The 18,564-nt window shown below is 40.7% G+C and overlaps 1 protein-coding gene across 3 annotated transcripts in view; it reads left to right on the top strand.

The window, feature by feature from the left end:
- Positions 1-16,960, top strand: part of PIGG (phosphatidylinositol glycan anchor biosynthesis class G (EMM blood group)) — an 82,478-nt gene extending 65,518 nt beyond the window's left edge. For all 3 annotated transcript variants that reach the window (XM_081940212.1, XM_081940211.1, XM_081940210.1), the window contains exons 12-13: positions 6,735-6,898; positions 16,340-16,960. In XM_081940212.1, coding sequence (XP_081796338.1) covers positions 6,735-6,898; positions 16,340-16,556 — 381 coding nt within the window. In that variant the 3' untranslated portion in view covers positions 16,557-16,960. The remainder of the gene's footprint in view (positions 1-6,734; positions 6,899-16,339) is intronic.
- Positions 16,961-18,564: the final 1,604 nt, after the last annotated feature.

Here is an 18,564-nt window from a genome sequence, read left to right as displayed (position 1 = left end):
TTCCCTACTGCCAACTCAGTTCTCCATTGTTTCATCGCCTTTTCAGTGAAGGATGTAATATTTTTACTAATGCCAGTTGTTTCTAAGCATTTTATGATCCAACTATGTGGCAATGAGTCAAATGCTTTTTTATAATCAATCCAGACCATATTCAAGTTCGTTTTTCTTTTCTTACAATTTTCTAATATCATTTTATCAATTAGGAGCTGATCTTTTGTGCCCCTACTCCTTCTTTTGTTGCCTTTTTGCTCTACTGGCAAGATGTTGTTTGTTTCCAAATAATCCATAATGTTATCTGCAATAATGCCTGTGAGTAATTTAAAGGTTGTTGGCAAGCATGTTATTGGTCTGTAGTTTTCAGGTATTGTTCCTTTAGTTGCATCTTTCTGAATCAAGTATGTTTTTCCAGTTGTCAACCATTCATCAATTTGACCATTTTGTAAAATTTCATTCAGTTGCCTGGCCAACATTGCATGTAAACTGGTCAGATATTTGAGCCAGAAACCATGTAATTGATCATTTCCAGGTGATGTCCAATTCTTTACTTTTTTTACTCGATTTTTGACCATCTCAGTTGTTATTTCTAATACTTGCATTTGTTTGTTACCAATGCTTTCCTCAAAGTCATGTATCCACTTTGCTTCCTTATTGTAGTCCTTTGCATTTCCCCACAATTCTTTCCAGAATTCAGCTGTGGCCTGCTTTTCTGGTTTTTGACTTTTGGTGCCACCATTCACATTAAGACTTTGATAAAAAACGCCGTTGGTCTGATTGAAATTGTTGGTTTTGTTTATACTGGATGATTCGTGCCTCATATCTTTCAATTTTTCTAGCTGTTGCTGTTATCTGCTGTTTTACAATCTCTACAGCTTCATTGATGTTTCTTGTATCCAATCTATATCTTCTGATTAGCTGATCTATGATTTTTCTGTTTTTAAGCCGTTGCTCATGCATGTTCTTTAAGTTGCTAGCATCTGCCCTTAATTTTTTGACTTTTTGTTCTAATCGGATTTTCCACTTTGGCTTTGATGCTTTTTCAATTGTGTGATTAGGTACTTTGATTTTAATGCCTAGTTCATTAGTGACTATTACAGCTGCACTGTACATTAACTGATTTGTTTCCAAGATGGATCCCGATTCAATTGTTGAAAGCACTGCATTAACCATTTTCATGATAGGACCCAAAATTTTCTTAGGGACAGTTTTTAATGATGGTAAACGTTGCCTTTCCTCCCTAGCCAGAAAATGCTCCATGATCTTGTCCTTCAGTTCATTTTGTTTTTGAGTTGGTTCATCAGTTGGTTCAATGGTAAGTAGTTCTGGTGGTAGTGTTTTTATTTCCTCTCCGGCAGCTTCCTCTGAGAGTTCTCCTATGATTTCTTTAGTTGTGTCATGAGTATCACTTATTTCCTCTTGTGATGTTGTTGTTGTTTTTTTGCAATTTGCCTGAATTTCCTCAAGTTCAACTTCGCTAAACACTTTATTTCGTATAATAAATCGCCTTTGATCTGCTAGTCGTTGTCCACTAACATTTGAATCTGGATATTGTTGTTTCCATAAATCATACATTCGCTTTAAATAGCCTCTTTTTTTTGGCTCTGAGTTGTAATAACAGGCCATTATGGCACGATTTTCATCTGCACTATATTTCTGTCGTTTTGTTGGCTGGTCCACTTGTAGCCCACTTGTCGACGGATGCCCAGGGACCTCAACATCCGCCGCGGCCCTTGTTAACCCGCGCGACGACCGATGCGGTATAGAATTTTAATTTGTTTCTTTCACCATGTTGTATGGGTTGGCAAGTTTTTTTATGGGGCCAGGTTGCCAACCTGACCCCAACCCTCCTCCTTTCTCATCCGGGCTTGGGACCGGCAATGGCGGAGTTGTTGTTGTTGTTGTTGTTGTTATTATTATTATTATTATTATTATTATTATTATTATTATTATTATCACCACCACAGTATAATGCAAGGAAAAGGATTTGAAATTTAATGTTTCAGCTATGAACATAGTTATGCTTTACACCGAAGTGGAGTGAAGGATTTTAAATAATATACAAAAACAGCAAAAAACCCTAGGATAGTCAGTCATATTTGTGTTTATTAGCAGAATGCTTGCTCCAAATGGGAAAAAAAAGGATGGGTAGGATTAAGGATGAATGAGTGTTCAAAGAATGCGAGCTGAATAACAAGGAAAGCAACCAACATGAAATAAATTCCTGTGGGTTGGTCATATGAGGGTTGAATTTCAAAATAAATATGTAAAAGAAACACAAGAATCAAAAATAAGAGAAAGGCTGGAAAGCTGTGATAGCACCGAGGTGATAATTTCCTGAGAAAAAGAGATGTAAGCTTAACACAGGGTGATGCGGAAATGGAGTTTGAATATGGTGGAAGAAGAAAAAAAGCTGTGGAACAATATGCAAATGAGTCACCAGGTGCAAATAGGCGGCAATGTAAATTTTCTAAATAAATAAATAAAAATAAATGGTCTTGGTGTGAAGTAGCTGTAGATGTGCCTGTGGAGATTCTCAATCATCCAGGTCATGTTTGTCCCAAAGGTGTTTTTCCAAAAGGCAATTGGATGTGCTTGGTTGTTTTTTTTCCTTTGAAAATATTTCCCTTGTCATCCAAGAAGCTTCTTCAGTGACTGAAGAAGTTTTTTTGGATGAGAAGCAAAACATTTTCAAAGGGGGAAAAAAAAGTCCAGTTGCCTTTTGGAAAAGCACCCTTGGGCTAGATATTTTTTCTTATCTTGTATCTTTGCCTTGCTATTTCTTAGTTTCTTTTTATGCTTTGCGTAACATTTTCACCATGAAGGGAGAATATGTGTACGGATATGTACTGTATGTATATTATCAAGTCCTTCCTAAGTTGTAGCTAGAAACTGATGTGTGAAAAGCATTTGCTCTCAAGGCTTTTCTGAACACACACAGCTGCCCTGTTTGTACTGTAGGTGTTGTGGCTTGTACTTTATTTCTCCACGAAGACAAAAATGTGACACAGACTGTTATCTTAAGCTGGTATCTTGCAAAGAAGGGGGTGCATAACTCTTAAAGCCTCAAGGAGGTTTTGTACTATCTTACTGTCAAGCTGTGAGTCTCTCTATGTGTGTTTCTCTATGTGTGTATACAATTCAGGTAGCATAGAGGCTGGACCCTCGGGGGTGATTTGTGAATATAGTTCTCAAAGTAACAGGAAGAAAAATAGAATGCTGTTTTACTAAAATGTCATGTACTGTATTTTTCTGTTTCTACTGATACAGAACTGTTTTTTTCATTAAAAATTAATGTTCGGCCTCCCCCCTCCCCCCACTGCATGTTCAAAAATATATAATGCATTAAAGAAAGCACACATCCATTTAGGCCCACTCTGATAGAAGATATAAGTGGTGGTATAGGAGATCGATTTTCTGTGATAGCTGGTTCTGTGCAGTTACTCCTGTCCTCCTGATAGTTTATCTTTTCTGAAGACAAGATTTGTTTGTGTTCCTCAGTTTATAGGGTTGAAGGCTGATACGTTCCTGGAAATGGAATTGACATGGTGTAGCTTTAATATTTAAAATGTAATATCTGAACAATATATAATTCGCCCTCAAGCCTTTCTGTGAAATCAAATGGAGAACTAAAACTTCCTTCTTCCAATTTAAACATTTCCAGTCTTTAAATGAAATGAAATGTATAAAATATATATTGGCTTTTATTTAATACTAAACAGAATTGCTTCCCTTAAAATAATTAAAAAAAAACATTGATATCTAATATTGTTCTCTGTGTTTGTTGATGGCTTGTTTTCCATAGAGAGTGAGCTAACGATTGAAGAGCTATTTTCATAATTTCCTTTGCCATCCTGTAGTTCTAAACACGAACAGCTCCACAATCATCCCTAAGATTCTCCTTTGTGTCTTTACCTATAAACTTCCATGTGTGAACCAGTTACATGGCAAATAGAAATGAAAAAAATAATTGTTGAAGGTTGAGATAGATATGACATCAAGATAGTTTGGAACCAAATTTTCTCCTAATACCCTCCCAAACGGTTGTTTATTGAATCCATAACTCTGGGGTAGACAACTTTTTTGAGACTAGGGGTAACAGTTTGAAGTGTTGCCCCTGCAACCCTCTACCAGAAAAAATGGCTGGTAGCTGTGGCCCTCCCCAGCACCATTTTCACTGGCAGAGGGCTGCAGGAGGCTGTCCCAGCTGAAAACAGAGATTGGGAGCCTGTTTTCGGTGGCAGAGACACCGTGGGCCGCTCCTTTGCTGTTTCCAGGGCAGTCCCGCATGGAATCCGGCCTGAGGGCCTTGAGTTTTGACACCCCTGCTCTAATGCATATCTTGATGGCAACAATTTTGTTCTGGCTGCAGTAAAATTATGCAGGGGTGAGTCTTTTACCCCGTGGATTACAGTCCGGTACTTACATCAACAGTAATACAAAGACTCTTTAGCTAATTGAATCCAAATCTTAACAATTATGCTTTGCATTCCCCAGAATGCATCAAATTCACTTCCACTTTTGGAACCTACATTTATTTTCCTCTTAGGGGATCATATGAGGTCTTGCAAATGAAAGTACTGACTGAAATTAATTTTTGAGAAGGAACGTTGGCCCGCGTAATCCTAGATGATAAAATTGTTTCATCAAAAGAAAGGCATAATCGTGGCCTTATATTGTTGTGATGTCTAATCCCAGTTCTTGGTGATCCTGGGATTTGAGACCCACCTTAGAGATAAAAGGTTGAATCTTTGACCAGAGGAATAAAAGTAAGCTGTTTATTATTATTATGATGGCTTCTGTGGTTCAGTTTTAACATCTAGCTACTTAATGACTTCCTCTTTGTCTCGTATAAAATAACTTCCTTACCGTAAGGAAATTGTCTGCCATCCTTGATTCTAGAGAGAATATTTAATAATATTCAGTCTGAAGGTTCCCAGCACCCCCCAATGAAGCAGTTAAGACAAGTGCTGTATATTGTATATGTTGCTGTGCTACCATCTGCATTGAATTTGAATTACTAAGTCTCTTGCTGGGTCCTTTTTTAGCTCATCCAAAAGAGTTGAATGCTTTCTTTTTGCTATGGATTGATCTACATACCTACCTACCTACCTACCTACCTACCTACATACATACATACATACTGTACATACATACATAAAATGTTTCCCCATTTTGTTTATTTGTTGACTTTTTCCTGTTTAATCCTCCTTTATTATTCATTGTATTAATTGTCTGATTCTTGTATTCTTCATTTGCTTTTTTAACAGTTCTATTGGATTTTGCCTTTCATTGTATATACAGGTGAAACTCGAAAAATTAGAATATCGTGCAAAAGTTCATTTATTTCAGTAATGCAACTTAAAAGGTGAAACTATTATATGAGATAAGACACATCACATGCAAAGCAAGATAGTTCAAGCCCTGATTTGTCATAATTGTGATGATTATGGCGTACAGCTCATGAAAACCACAAATCCACAATCTCAGAAAAGTAGAATATTACATGCAATCAATAAAAAAGGATTCTACATAGAACAATATCGGACCTCTGAAAAGTATAAGCATGCATATGTACTCTGTACTTGGTTTGGGCCCCTTTTGCAGAAATTACTGCCTCAGTGCAGCATGGCATGGAAGCTATCAGCCTGTGGCACTGCTGAGGTGTTATGGAAGACCAGGATGCTTCAACAGCGGCCTTCAGCTCTTCTGCATTGTTAGGTCTCATGTCTCTCATCTTTCTCTTGGCAATGCCCCATAGATTCTCTATGGGGTTCAGATCAGGCGAGTTTGCTGGCCAATCAAGCACAGTAAGCCCACAGTCATTGAACCAGGTTTTGGTGCTTTAGGCAGTGTGGGCAGGTGCCAAGTCCTGCTGAAAAATGAAGTCATCATCCCCATAAAGCTCGTCTGTGGAAGGAAGCATGAAGTGCTCCAAAATCTCCTGGTAGACAGCTGCATTGACCCTGGTCTTAATGAAGCACAGTGGTCCAAAGTCCTGTTGCTCAGTGGTCCAAAGTCCTCTTTTCTGATGAGAGCAACTTTTGCATCTCATTTGAAAACCAAGGACCCAGAATATGGAGGAAGAATGGAGAGGCACACACTGCAAGATGCTTGAAGTCCAGTGTGAAGTTTCCACAGTCTCTGTTGATTTGGGGAGTCATGTCATCTGCTGGTGTTAGTCCGCTGTGCTTCATTAAGTCCAGGGTCAATGCAGCCGTCTACCAGGAGATTTTGGAGCACTTGCCACCTGCCAAAAGCACCGAAACCTGGTGATTGTAATTCCTACGTCCCCCCCCCCCAAGCAATCTTTGTCACTGGAGGTCAGAGGATTAAGGAAAGTAACTATATATATGGGTGGTATTCACTTTCTTTCCCTACTGGTTTGCAAACGTTTTCAAGCCATTCGCGCATGCGCTATGGCTTGAAAACGTGCCTAAATAGGACGGCATAAAGCTGGGGCAGGTGGGTGAAACCACCGCGATTTCCACTACCGGTTCAGGTGAACCAGTCCGAACTGGCTGAATACCACCTCTGTATAGAAATTTTAAAAATAGAGTCCCAGTGGTTGAAGGTTTTATTGGCATTAGGGCCTGATTGCGTTTCCACACTTCCTTTTTCCTCCTCTCCTTTTCCCTTCTCATAAATGATTGTCGATGTTTTTATCTTACTGGGCTCTTGAACTCTACAGTATATTGATTGATTAATTTTTTGTTCACTGTCCCTCTTTTCTTTTCCAGGGTAATTCAAACGGCATTGCTTCTGTGGATGTTTCAGCTGGCTTTGTTGGACTAACTGACTACGTAGAAATTCCTGCCATTTTTCTTACTGCGCTTGCAACATACTCAGGGCCTCTGCTGTGGGCCATCCATTTGCTGTGTTATTTGAGTTCTGAAGTGGACAGGTAAACCTTTTATGCCATCCTTTTATTTATTTATTTTTATTCATACGGTCGCCTGTCTTAGCCAAGATAATCCTCGATATTAAATAAAAGCAGAATTAATAAAACCTACCCAACCCCTTGACAATATCGCGTACCCTAAGTACAGTACTGCAACACCGCATACACTCCCCATGCTCTTACATTTGCTGGGCTCACTTCTGCTCCTGTGAAATCTGTATGAAGGAGCCAGGTTTCACCACCTTCCAAAAGACTAACAGGTCAAGAGCTTATAAAGATGGCTTGTACAGTACATAGAGCCATATATTAAATCCTACCACTTCTGAATGCTGAGAGTTAACAGGTCTGTGTTGCTGTGAGCCAGCCAGGTAAGAGGTGCCTTAACAGATAGGTTGTTACATGCCTGATCTCAAACATGTTTTGATGAGATAATATGTCACAAGAGTCACGGAGTGAGTTGGGCGGCTATACAATCTTATTGAACAAAAATAAATAAACCAGTGGCTTGGGGAGAAGAATTGGCAGTAAACAGGAAAAATCTGCCTATTGATTTCTTCTTTTTTTTAAAAAAAGAATCTGTCCAGGACAAATGATTTGAGGAAATGGGAATTCATGTAGAAGAAAATCGGTTGGCAGGGGAATATTCCTGCTTACTGATTCTCTTCTTTGAAATGTTCTACCTTAGCATTCCAAGTAACTTGCTGATGGCAAAGGAGGGGGACTCAATCGAAGGAATCTGGGGATATTGAAAACTCTATATCAATTTGCCAGAGTTTTTCAAGCAATGGGGCCCAGTTAGCTATTCTATTCCCTTGGCTGTTTTCCTCTGGAAAAACAGTGGGGAATGGAGATACTGCAGTGGCATCAGCTATAATTTTTAACATCCACTTCAGATAGATACAGATAAAAAGGATTTACAGCTGAATCTAAGTTTGATAATATTGATTGCTGATGTCAAGCTTTCTCATCAAAAATCTTTTGCTTTTAAGTTCTTTTTTTTCGGGGAAGGGAAAAGGTGTGCATATAAACCAAATAAAAATTGGCTACTGTAAGAGAAAGAAAGATATTGATTTTATTTCAGCCTGCGATGAGGGATATCTTTACTATGATGAACGAAAGGGGCGTGTACATATGCAATTTTTAATATTTTTTTAATCTTTGCTTTTGAAGTGGTACAGTACCAGCCCTATTTATTTGAAGATAACAAGGTTCTTCTGCACAGCATGTGGCACGACTGCGGTGCAATCTTACACCTACTTTTCTGACTTGCTGTATTCAGCAGAATGTACTGTATTTCTTGAGATTTCCATTTGAGTAGAAAGTGAAGTTATTTACATAATTTATATATGCACTTTCAGCATAAATTTAAATTTCCAGTGAAGCTATCCAACTAGTCAAAAGCAAGAAAGGTTCTAAAAGAACATTAAAAAAAAACCCCAAATCCTAATAAGTAACAAAGAAAGCAGTTCTTATTTCATTATATAATATTTTTCAAAAAACTTGCAGATCTGAAAAATCTGAGCCACCGTAGAGGTGTTATGCTTGATGCCTAAATTTTGGTAATCACACTATCAGGCAAGTCTTTCTGGGAAGATATTCTGCAAAGTGTACTACTGAAGTAGTAGTACTTCGCCCAGCTTCACTTGGTGTGTTACCTATGCTTTTTCTTGAATGAGAAGACCTCGAGATAATAATGACTCATGCTTTCATTGCTATATATCTTGATTACTGTAGTACTCTTCACATGGGGCTGCCTTTTTAAAAGCCATCAGAGGCTTCAAGGGGTACAGAATACAGCAAACGAGGTGCTCACCAGCAGTTATTGCTAGGAACATATGATATCTCTAAAGGGTAATGTAAGCTCTACATTGGTTGCCAGAAGCTTTTGGGTGAAGGTTAAAGTGCTGGTGTTCACCTATAAAATTCTTTATGGCATGGTTCTGTAGAACCACATTTCCTGACTGAAGGTACTATTAAACTGTTAAAAATTGCACAGGGAGAAGCAGCTGATTGTTCTCTACAATTAGAGTTGTGGTGGTGCAATGGTTGGAATGTAGTATTGCAGGCCGACTCTGCCCACTGCCAAGAGTTCAAGCCCGACTGGCTCAAGGTTGACTCAGTCTTCCATCCTTCCAAAGTCGGTAAAATGAGGACCCAGATGGTTGGGGAAAATATGCTGACTCTGTAAACCTCTTAGAGAGGGCTGAAAAGCACTGTAAAGCAGTATATAAGTCTAAGTGTTATTGCTATTGCTACTTTCTAGAGGTCAAATTGAGCAATGACAGGAAATGTGGTTTCTCTTTACTAGCCCCTAGCTGAGGAAATATAGCCTCTCCCCAATCTATTTTACTCCCATTCAATAGATGATTAGATTTGATTTGATTCAATTCGATTAGATGAACAGATATTTGCAAAAGAAGTCCTGATTGTTCTCCCAGGCTTTGGGTTAGGAGGGTGATTCAGAATTTTATTTTGGTCTTTACATATTATGGAGGTGGTCTTCTAGTGGTTGTATTCCTTTTTTTGCTATGTGCTGTTCTAAATTCTCTTAATTGTAAACTCTCCAAACTGGTTGCGAAGTCAGAATCCCCCTGAAACATAAATAATAAGTTCCCTGTACAATAGTTGCATCATGTTGAACGCCATTGAAAAATCCTATAGAATGTTTTTTCCCGTGGAAGGGGGCATCCCTCATGGCAACCAAGGGCAACTTGTTTTCAGATCCAGGCTACAATCCAGACTGAAATGTGTAGGACACTTCCACACCAACAGCATTTTAAATCTCCAGATCCTTGGAGTTGTACTCATGTCCTCACTGTTGATGTCAAGAGTTTAGCCGACATGCCCTTCCGTTTTCTCTAGCTGGCTAAAGGAGCCTGCAAAGGAGCCTCCCTCTTTTGTTGTTGTCTTACTACGAGGAGACGAAAGGGCAAAACTCCTCACACCCACCAGCAAAGAAGGTAGGAGAACAGAGCCTTGCCTATAAGAATGTCGGGTAGGTGAAGCAAATCAGGGTGAATTCCATTCATGGGAAACTATCCACCGTTCCATAGCTCTGGACAAAACACTGGAATATAATTTTAAATGGTTGCCCCCGGAGTAGTACCTGAACTCGAAGTTCACACACAGACTTCCCCAAGACCAGTGGTATCTTGGGAATCCAGAACTGGTGCAATTTTTATGAATGAAAAAGGCCTTGGATAACCTTGTAAACAACCCCTTGTGTTAGTCATATACTAGCTATATCTACTGGTTTTATTTTCTACTTTTCAAAAACAAGTGTCAACAGTTCAAGTAATGTACCCATAGAAAGCAGAACTCCGAGGCAGGTAGATTCTTCAAAGAACAAATTTATTGGATACATCATATTGGCACAACTGGTGAAAACCGACTCTTAAAGTTCCCACAATTTTCACCTAATTAAAAGAGAAAGTTTTTCTCCTTTCTTCAAGTCATCAGTCACATTATCCAATAGAGGTGCTGGCCAGTTGCTTGGTTACTCTGCTCCTCCTCTCCCAGCCACCTCTTGGAATGACCTTGGTTCCCACAAGAAAACATTTTGTTTTGACTGCAAAACCTCCGTTAACTATTCCCTCCCCCTCCCATCTCGTGGCAACCCTGAAGCCTCAAAGATGGCCCTAGCCAGGTTCGTTTGAAGGTTGACAACAAGAGTATAAGATTTCACTTGAATTACTGCAGATCAAAATGGTTCCCTTTTTTCTTATAATACCTGACCAAAAAAGAAAAAAAAACCACAACCCCTAGAATTTTCACTTTATGGCTGATAGGAAATAATTTTTATTTTAGGCTTGCAGCAACTTTTTCCTGTTCATATGCTTTCCATTAAATCTCATGGTTTGTACATCTAGCGACACAAAGGGTTTACCGAAACCCTTTGGTATTTCATCTTTGCATATGTATTGGATGCCTACTGTGCATCAGAAAGATTGCCTATGTGCCTGTAATACTGTTTTGCATTACAAAACCTGCAGCATTCTCTTCCCCCCTCCTCCAGTCTTTTGTTAAATTTAATAAGCTGTTTTCTGGGCAGTGTGCAATTCCAGCTTTAGCTGCAAAGCCTGCATATGAATGTCCTGCCAGAATGCAAAAGCTGTGGTGTCACAGTCCCACAGCAGTCACCACCATGGAATCATGAAATATTTATTCATGATGGTGTCAGTGCTTCTCATATAGATGAGCATGTGCAGGATCTCATTAGCTCACTTAGGTTCAGCACTAGGCTAAAATGGCCAGGAGAGGAATACAATATTGAAAAAGCTTTGTATCAAATTACAGCATACATCTCTCTCTCTCCCACTCTCTCTCCCTCCCTCTCTCTTCCCCCTCCCCCCTCTCTCTCCCTCCCCCCCTGTGTCAGGGGCGCCTTTGGTGGCCTGGGCGCTCTGCTAGTGAAAACGGGCTCCCGAGCTCCATTTTGGGCTGTGATGGCCTCCTGCAACCCTCCCGCCAGTGAAAATGGAGCTCTGTTTTTGCTTGCAGAGACACCACGGGCTGTTTCCAGGTCAGCCCTGCGGGCTAGATCTAAGCGCGCACACACACACACACACACACACACACACACACACACACACGTCCTAGTGTGTTTTGCAGCTGGTAAATGCTGATGAGCTCTACAAATGTAGGTGGGAATTGAAGAGCTCAAATCATTGTTTTTATGTACTGTTCATTCTGAGTATATTGATGGCAGAGCAGGATCACCATGAGGGGAGAGTATGAACAGCTTATATGTTCTCAATTCCTGATGAGCCAATTGGCAGCAGGCCAGAGCCCAGCGAAGAACCAAACAGTGGAAGTTGAATAGGGAAAGCTTTGTGCCAGCTTAGGTGGTCAAGTTCTTGATGCGTTAGCCTCCACTAAGAAAATAGGATGGATGTATCTACCAAGTCTACTGAGGGTTTTTGCTCTCACGACCTTCTTGAAGTTCTTATGGTCTTTTTCGACTTTCCCAGATTGGCCTTGAGTATTAATTAAAAATCTTATCCGGTAGCCTTGCACAAAATCTCCCTGGTGGTATGTGCAGAATAACGCGATTCACCATAGCCTTGTTTTAAGTTTAAATTCCAGTGCTGCTTTATCTAAAGGACTTAGGTGAATAGGGAAATGTGCACCTGGCTTTTTATGCAAATAATCAAAATGGCTTCATAAATGTTAACTTGCCTTGCACCAACCCTAAAACATGGGTTTGTTTTGTATAGCAAAATATATCGGAAGAAGTGCCAGACCAAGATAACCTGAAGAGAGAAAAGGCTAAGACAAAAACCTGGAGGTGTGCATCACTGTTGGTTCTGTAGATCAGAACTCTCCAACATTTCCGCCTTTGCAGACCAGCGGGGGAGTAAAGGGGATGGTTCCACATGAATGGCAGGCAAGCACGCGAGCAGCTCCATTTGTGCAAATGGCGGGCAAGCACACATACCCTTGTGCAAATAGAGCACACACACAAGTGGCGATGTGTGTGCACCAGTGGTGGGTTTCAAAATTTTTTAGAACCTCTTCTGTAGGTGTGGCCTGCTTTGTGGGAGTGGCTTGCTGGCCATGAGACTGGGTGGGAGTGGCTTGGCAGTCATGTGACTGGGTGGGAGTGGCCAACTTGTAAAATGTGGTAAAACTCACTTAACAATGCTCTTGCTTAGCAACCAAAATGTTGGCTCAGAAACTCATGCATTTGAAGCACACAAGTCTTAAAGCTGTCAAGTTACAAGACCCTTGCACCCCTCACCCTTTCGAAAACAAACTCCCAGGGGTGTTCAAACTTGACAGCTTTAAGGCTTATGGACTTCAGCTCCCAGAATTCCTCCTCCAGTCATGTTGGCTCAGGAACTCTGGCATTTGAAGCATGGAGGTCTTAAAGCTGTCAAGTTACAAGACCCTTGAACCCCTAACCCTTTAGAAAAAAAACCACAGGGGTATTCAAACTTGACAGCTTTAAGACTTGTGGACTTCAATTCTCAGAATTCCTCCTCTCGCTCTTCATCTTGATGATGGGCGGACGGGCGGGGGGAAGGAGCTGGAACCGGTTCTAAACGGCACGGTAGATTTGTGGAACCTCTTCTATAGAAGAGGTTGGAACTGCTAGGAACCCACCCCTGGTGTGCACGTACGTGCTCGCCTGCCGCTTCACAGCTCGGTTCTGAATGGCTCATGGCCCTGTAATGGGCCACCACCCTAGAGTTGGGAAGCCTTGCTGTAGATAGACTTTTTTTAAAAAAGGATGGGGTGAATCAAAGAATCCATTATCTTAAAGTGTCACATTCCAAATATTAACATGTTCTTTATTTACAGTTTTCAAAATCAATTTGGGATAGTTCTAAAATCTATATCAGGGGTCTTCAACCCTGATATTGGAACTGGGCTGCAGAAGCCGCGGGCCAGCCCTTATGTGCTCGCAGCGCCACTTGCGCAAACGGAGCTATGAACGCGTGCATATCTGCCCCCTCACACGGAACCTTCCCCCCCCCCACCAGCCGGCCAAGACAGAAAAGTTGGAGACTGCTGGTCTACATGATTGCTTTTTGATATAATTACTTCCCCCAGATTATCCTAAGACAGAGATCACCAGCAGCAGGTCTTCTCAAGAGGTTGATGGCAATGCTTTTGCGTCATTAATTTGACCAGGAAAGTCTGGTTGTGTGAAAAGCATTGGAAAGAGTTTGCTTCACTCTGCTGTGCGGAGGGTCATTTGTCACATAGGAATGGCTATCTGTCGTATCTAGGTGTCAAACCATTAAGAAATAAATCCTTATCTAGTCTTGCCCGTAAGGATAGCTGGAAGATCGACCAAACATTATTTATTCCTAGGATTTCTCTGCCACCGTCCTCTAAAATGGTGTGAGCGCTGTACAAGATACAATGCATTTTTTAAAAAAGCAATAAACCAAACATTGCAGGAGTTCTTTATATAGCAATAGTACTTAGATTTATATACTGCTTCACAGTGCTTTACAGCCCTCTCTAAGTGGTTCACAGAGTCAGCATATCTCATTTTAATGACCTCGGGTATTGACTATGCCTCTTCAATGTTACCAATTGTTTTCAGAAGCAGTGTAATGCAATGTATGACTTTCCTGTGGTCAGAAAAACATTGATCTCAAATCCCCCCTCCCCCCCCAATCTAATATTAAAATACTAGTACTGGTAGTAGCATGTAGCTGACTTTAGCTGTCATAATGACTAAGCATGGTTGGCCCAAGTTACTATTCAGCTAGGGCTTGCAATTCAAAAATTGTTGCAAAATTGAGAAGTTGAGGGGCTGGAAAACATTTTGGAAGAAGGTTGTGGCAACCTGCCTTTGTAATACTGCCAGGAATTCTTTGTGAACATAGTCATTGGGAATCAAGGTCAATGTAACATATCTTTATCTTTTATTGGTGAATACACATGATACCGATAGTATTGATGGACCACAAGTATGTAAGTAGTTAGGCGTGAGAAGTCATACTGATGGACATTAAGGCTGTCAATGGTTAGACAGTATATAGTGCCTTCAAATTTGCTGTTGCTGTTGTCATCCCATGCTTTTGGTTTTCCTAGAAAAATCTCCTTGAGCTCTGTAAGGCACACACTACAGGTAGCCCTTGTTAGTGACTGCTTCTCTTAGCGAGCGCTGGTAGTTACGACAATGATGAAAAAATAGCTTCATGATCACTACTCACATCTGTGACTTTTGCAGGTCTCTATAAAGCGAAGGAAAGCTGAAGTCACATCAGAAGCAGAGTTGTGCTTTCACTTAGCAACCACTTAATGACTGTGTCTCTGGTCCCAATTGTGTCCACTAAATGGGGATTATCTGTGCCATCTAGGATATCTTGAGGTGCATGCAGCATAGTTTTATGGAGAGATAAAATTCATTGCAGGTCCATCTTTATTTGACACCCAGCTCTTGAAGAAAAGAAAATCAGCTAGGGTAGAGTTCTGTCCCTATGCGGAGATGTCAGATCTGGGTACTTTGCAAACTTCTGCCTGAGACAGTGAAAAAATTAAACACACACACACAATGTCTTGCTATCTATTGCTGTATCTTGGCTTTGCAAGAATACAGGAGAATAGGTAGTTTTTATTTTTATTTATTCATTCAATTCCTCTTGCCTTTATTCAATTTCTGGGCAGCTTACAAAACGAAAACATTAAAAACAATAAAATAATAAAAACATCCAAAGAATAAATACAATACAGCAGCCAAGATAGTTAACCGACTAACAATAAAGAAAGTAAATGGATCCTCTTAACACATTTTGAGCCCCCAGGCCCAGATACATGGCCAAATTTTTAAAGCCTTACAGGACTGGGGCTATTCTAATCTCAGAGGGGAGAATATGTCACATGCTGTAGCAGAAAAGGCTTGTCTTCTAGTTTCCTCCAGCTGACACTCTTTAGCTGATGGGATCTTCAGCATCCCCAATCTTTTGAAATGAATGGACTGACAAGAGACTCTTGGAAAAAGATGGTTTCTCCCATAACCCAGTCCTATCTAGGACTTTAAAACTGTTGGCCAGCACTTTGACCTGCACCCAGAAATATACCAGTAACCAATACAGCTCATGTAGTAGTAGTGTTACATACACTGTGTATCTGATATCATTTACTACCGGCACAGTTGCATTCTTCACCAATTGAAGTTTCCGAATTCTACAGGATCTGACCTGGGTCGGTCACTGAGACAACAGGTTTAGTCTTCCGGGCTTTTGGACACGTCCTGGAGCCCGTCCTCAATGAACTTTTCTCTCTCACACATTCTGGTGAGAGAGAAGTTCCCTGAGGATGGGCTCCAACACGAATCTGAAAACTTGGACGAGTGAACCTCTGATCCCGGTGACCCAGATCGGATCCTGCAACATTATCATGCATATTTGCCTTCCTTCCTTTCCGAATACTCTTCAAGGGCAGCCCTCTGTAGAGCGCATTGCAGTAATCGAAAATGCGGTTTCATCTTTTGTTTTCTTTTCAACCCCTAATTTTTAAATGAGGACTCAAACATATGTGTCAGGCCTGCAGTCATATTCCTTTTAGAATCTTTTGCCTGCCACACACACTATTATTTTACTATGCAGTTTCATTAGTGGGGTAATTGGGAGGGGGAATAGTAAGGAGCAGAATGTGGTGTTGTCAAAATAAAATATTCCTTTCTAGAAGCCCAAGGTCATTCTTTGTCTCTGCACCTGACCGGAAGTGGATGGGTGGAGATGCCAGCATGGCAATGGAAGATTGGACTATGTGATGGACTTGTGGGTGTTGGGGCAAAATCATGAACTTTCAACTGGGTGGAAAACCCAGGAAGCTTTCAGATTCGGGTTTTCCACGGATGTGCCAACATGTCTCTCTTAATAAATTGGAAGTTTGAGGAAAGCTCTGCCTGATTTAATTTTGGATGATATTTGGAACGCTGACAGTATGTTTTGTGCTCTTTTTGTTTTTTAAATACCACAGGAATCCTGCAGCGATCAGCCATGGCTGTTTCTGTTATGCACTCTTGCGCTCCATCCCAGTTACGGTATATATTATTCTGATCACAGGACTGCGATACCACCTCTTTATCTGGAGCGTCTTTTCACCAAAACTCCTCTATGAGGGAGTCCACACTTTACTCACAGCGGCTGTGTGTACTTTCTTTACAGTGGTGGATCACCAGCGGCGCAAAGACTGAAATCCTTGGCCAGGCAGAATTTTACCATACTTAATTTCTAACCAGGCACTGAAGTTTTACAACGAAATGAGAACACCTTGCTGCTAGGCTCCCAATGAACTCTAGAAATTAGTCTTCACATTTTTTTCTCTCCTGTTTTTCTTGGCAAACTCATTTCATGTCTTGGCTGTGGGCGTGACAAATCCAGGCTGAACGTAGATGGCTGGGAAAGTGAAATGTCCGGATTAGCTTTGTTGTATGAATGTTGTACCTGCTTCCCTTTCCAGTGTCAGATACAGTGCCTTTCAAAATTTGGAATCCGTATGCTGGGATTTGAAGCAGGTTGAATTTTGGAGTATGCTGGAATGTAACTAGGTTTAAACTACAATTAAAAACCCATGCTGACCACTTCCATACGAATAAAAGTGTTGTGGTTCTTAGTGTTAATCCTACACAATTGCAGGGTTCGCTTGTTTTTTGCATTGTGCTTTGCCTAGTTCCAGTGAAGCTCTCAATGCAACAAGAGATTTTGTTCCTCACTTGTCACAGAGACTGACGCTGGAAGGTTAGGATTAGATTCAAAATCAACCTGCAAACTTCCATGTCTAAGGAAGGATTAAACCTGGGTCTTTCTGCTCCGAGTGCAGCACTTAACTACAAGTAGTAACTTGATTTACAACAGTTCATTTAGCGACCGTTGAAAGCTACATCACTGAAAGAAGTGACTTATGACCATTTTTCGACCATTGCAGCATCCTCATGGTCACATGATCAAAATTCAGACAGTGAACTGACAACAGTGAACCGGCAACTGACTCGTATTTATGACAGTTCCAGTGTCCTGAGATCATACGATCAGCTTTTGCGGCCTTCTGACGAGCAAAGTCAGTGGGTAAACCAGATTTCACTTAACAACCTTGTTACTAACTTAACAACTACTATGATTCACTTAACAACTATGGCAAGAAAGGTCATAAAATGGAGCAAAACTCACTTAACCAATGTCTCACTTAGCAACATAAATTTTGGACTCAATTGTGGTCGTAGGTTGAGGACTACCTGTATTGTACCATGTTGACGCTTAGTTCAGCATGGTTAAATCAAATAGTAGAATGGGACAAGATCACAGCCCACTCTTAATTGGAGTGGAGATAGCCCTTATGCAGGGGTGTCAAACCCAAGACAAAGCAAAAGACTGGCCCGCGGTACCTCTGCCAGAGAAAATGGAGCTCGGGAGGGCTGCACGCGGGTTCTCCCAAGCTCCGTTTTCACTGGCAGAGGATTACAGGAGGCTGTCGCAGCTGAAAACAGAGCTCAGAAGCCCATTTTCTCTGGCAGAGCGCTCGGGCCAACAGGCGCCCCTGACATCAGTGACATTGAGATGGCCACGCCTACCCTGGCCATGCCCCCCCCCCGGACCCTCCAAGGTGAAACACAACCCTGATGCGGCCCTCAATGAAATTGAGTTTGATACACCTGTCCTAGTTCATCCAGATCAACATATCTTTGAATGTTAGAACAAGAATGTCTCAGAAGTTCTCTCTTGTTATCTGTTCTTTGTATTGCTGTTATTTCTGCTGAAACAGTCTTTCAAACCTTTATGATTCTTTTTCTCTCTCCCTCCCTCCCTCTGACTCTTTCTCTCTTGATTGTATATGTGTAATATACCCATAGCACTTGCGTAAATGTAGCTTAAAGAATTGCCTGTCATTTGCTTTGATTATATTTTTCCTCAAACAGTAGTCCAAGAATTTGAAAGAGGTCTATCAAGGCACGACTGCTGTCATATATAAAATTGTGTATGCAATTTCTTATGAGCATTAATAGAAAGTTTTGTAGCAAAATGCACCAAATTTCATTATTTTTATAGTTGAAACTTGGAATGAAAATGCTGTGTTATTATATGTTATTACCTTCTTATCAAAGAATGTGGGTAGACCTGCAGCTGACAATATGCTTTGTGTAAAATGAGAATTATAATATCCAGGTGTTTTTTTTTAAAAAAAATAGAGTTGTATTTATATGCAGC

Source organism: Natrix helvetica, assembly GCF_964273705.1.
Source record: "Natrix helvetica genome assembly, chromosome: 2".
NCBI classification, from domain to species: Eukaryota; Metazoa; Chordata; class Lepidosauria; order Squamata; family Natricidae; genus Natrix; species Natrix helvetica.
Note: the sequence above shows the minus strand (reverse complement) of the source record. Positions and strands in the feature narration are given on the sequence as shown.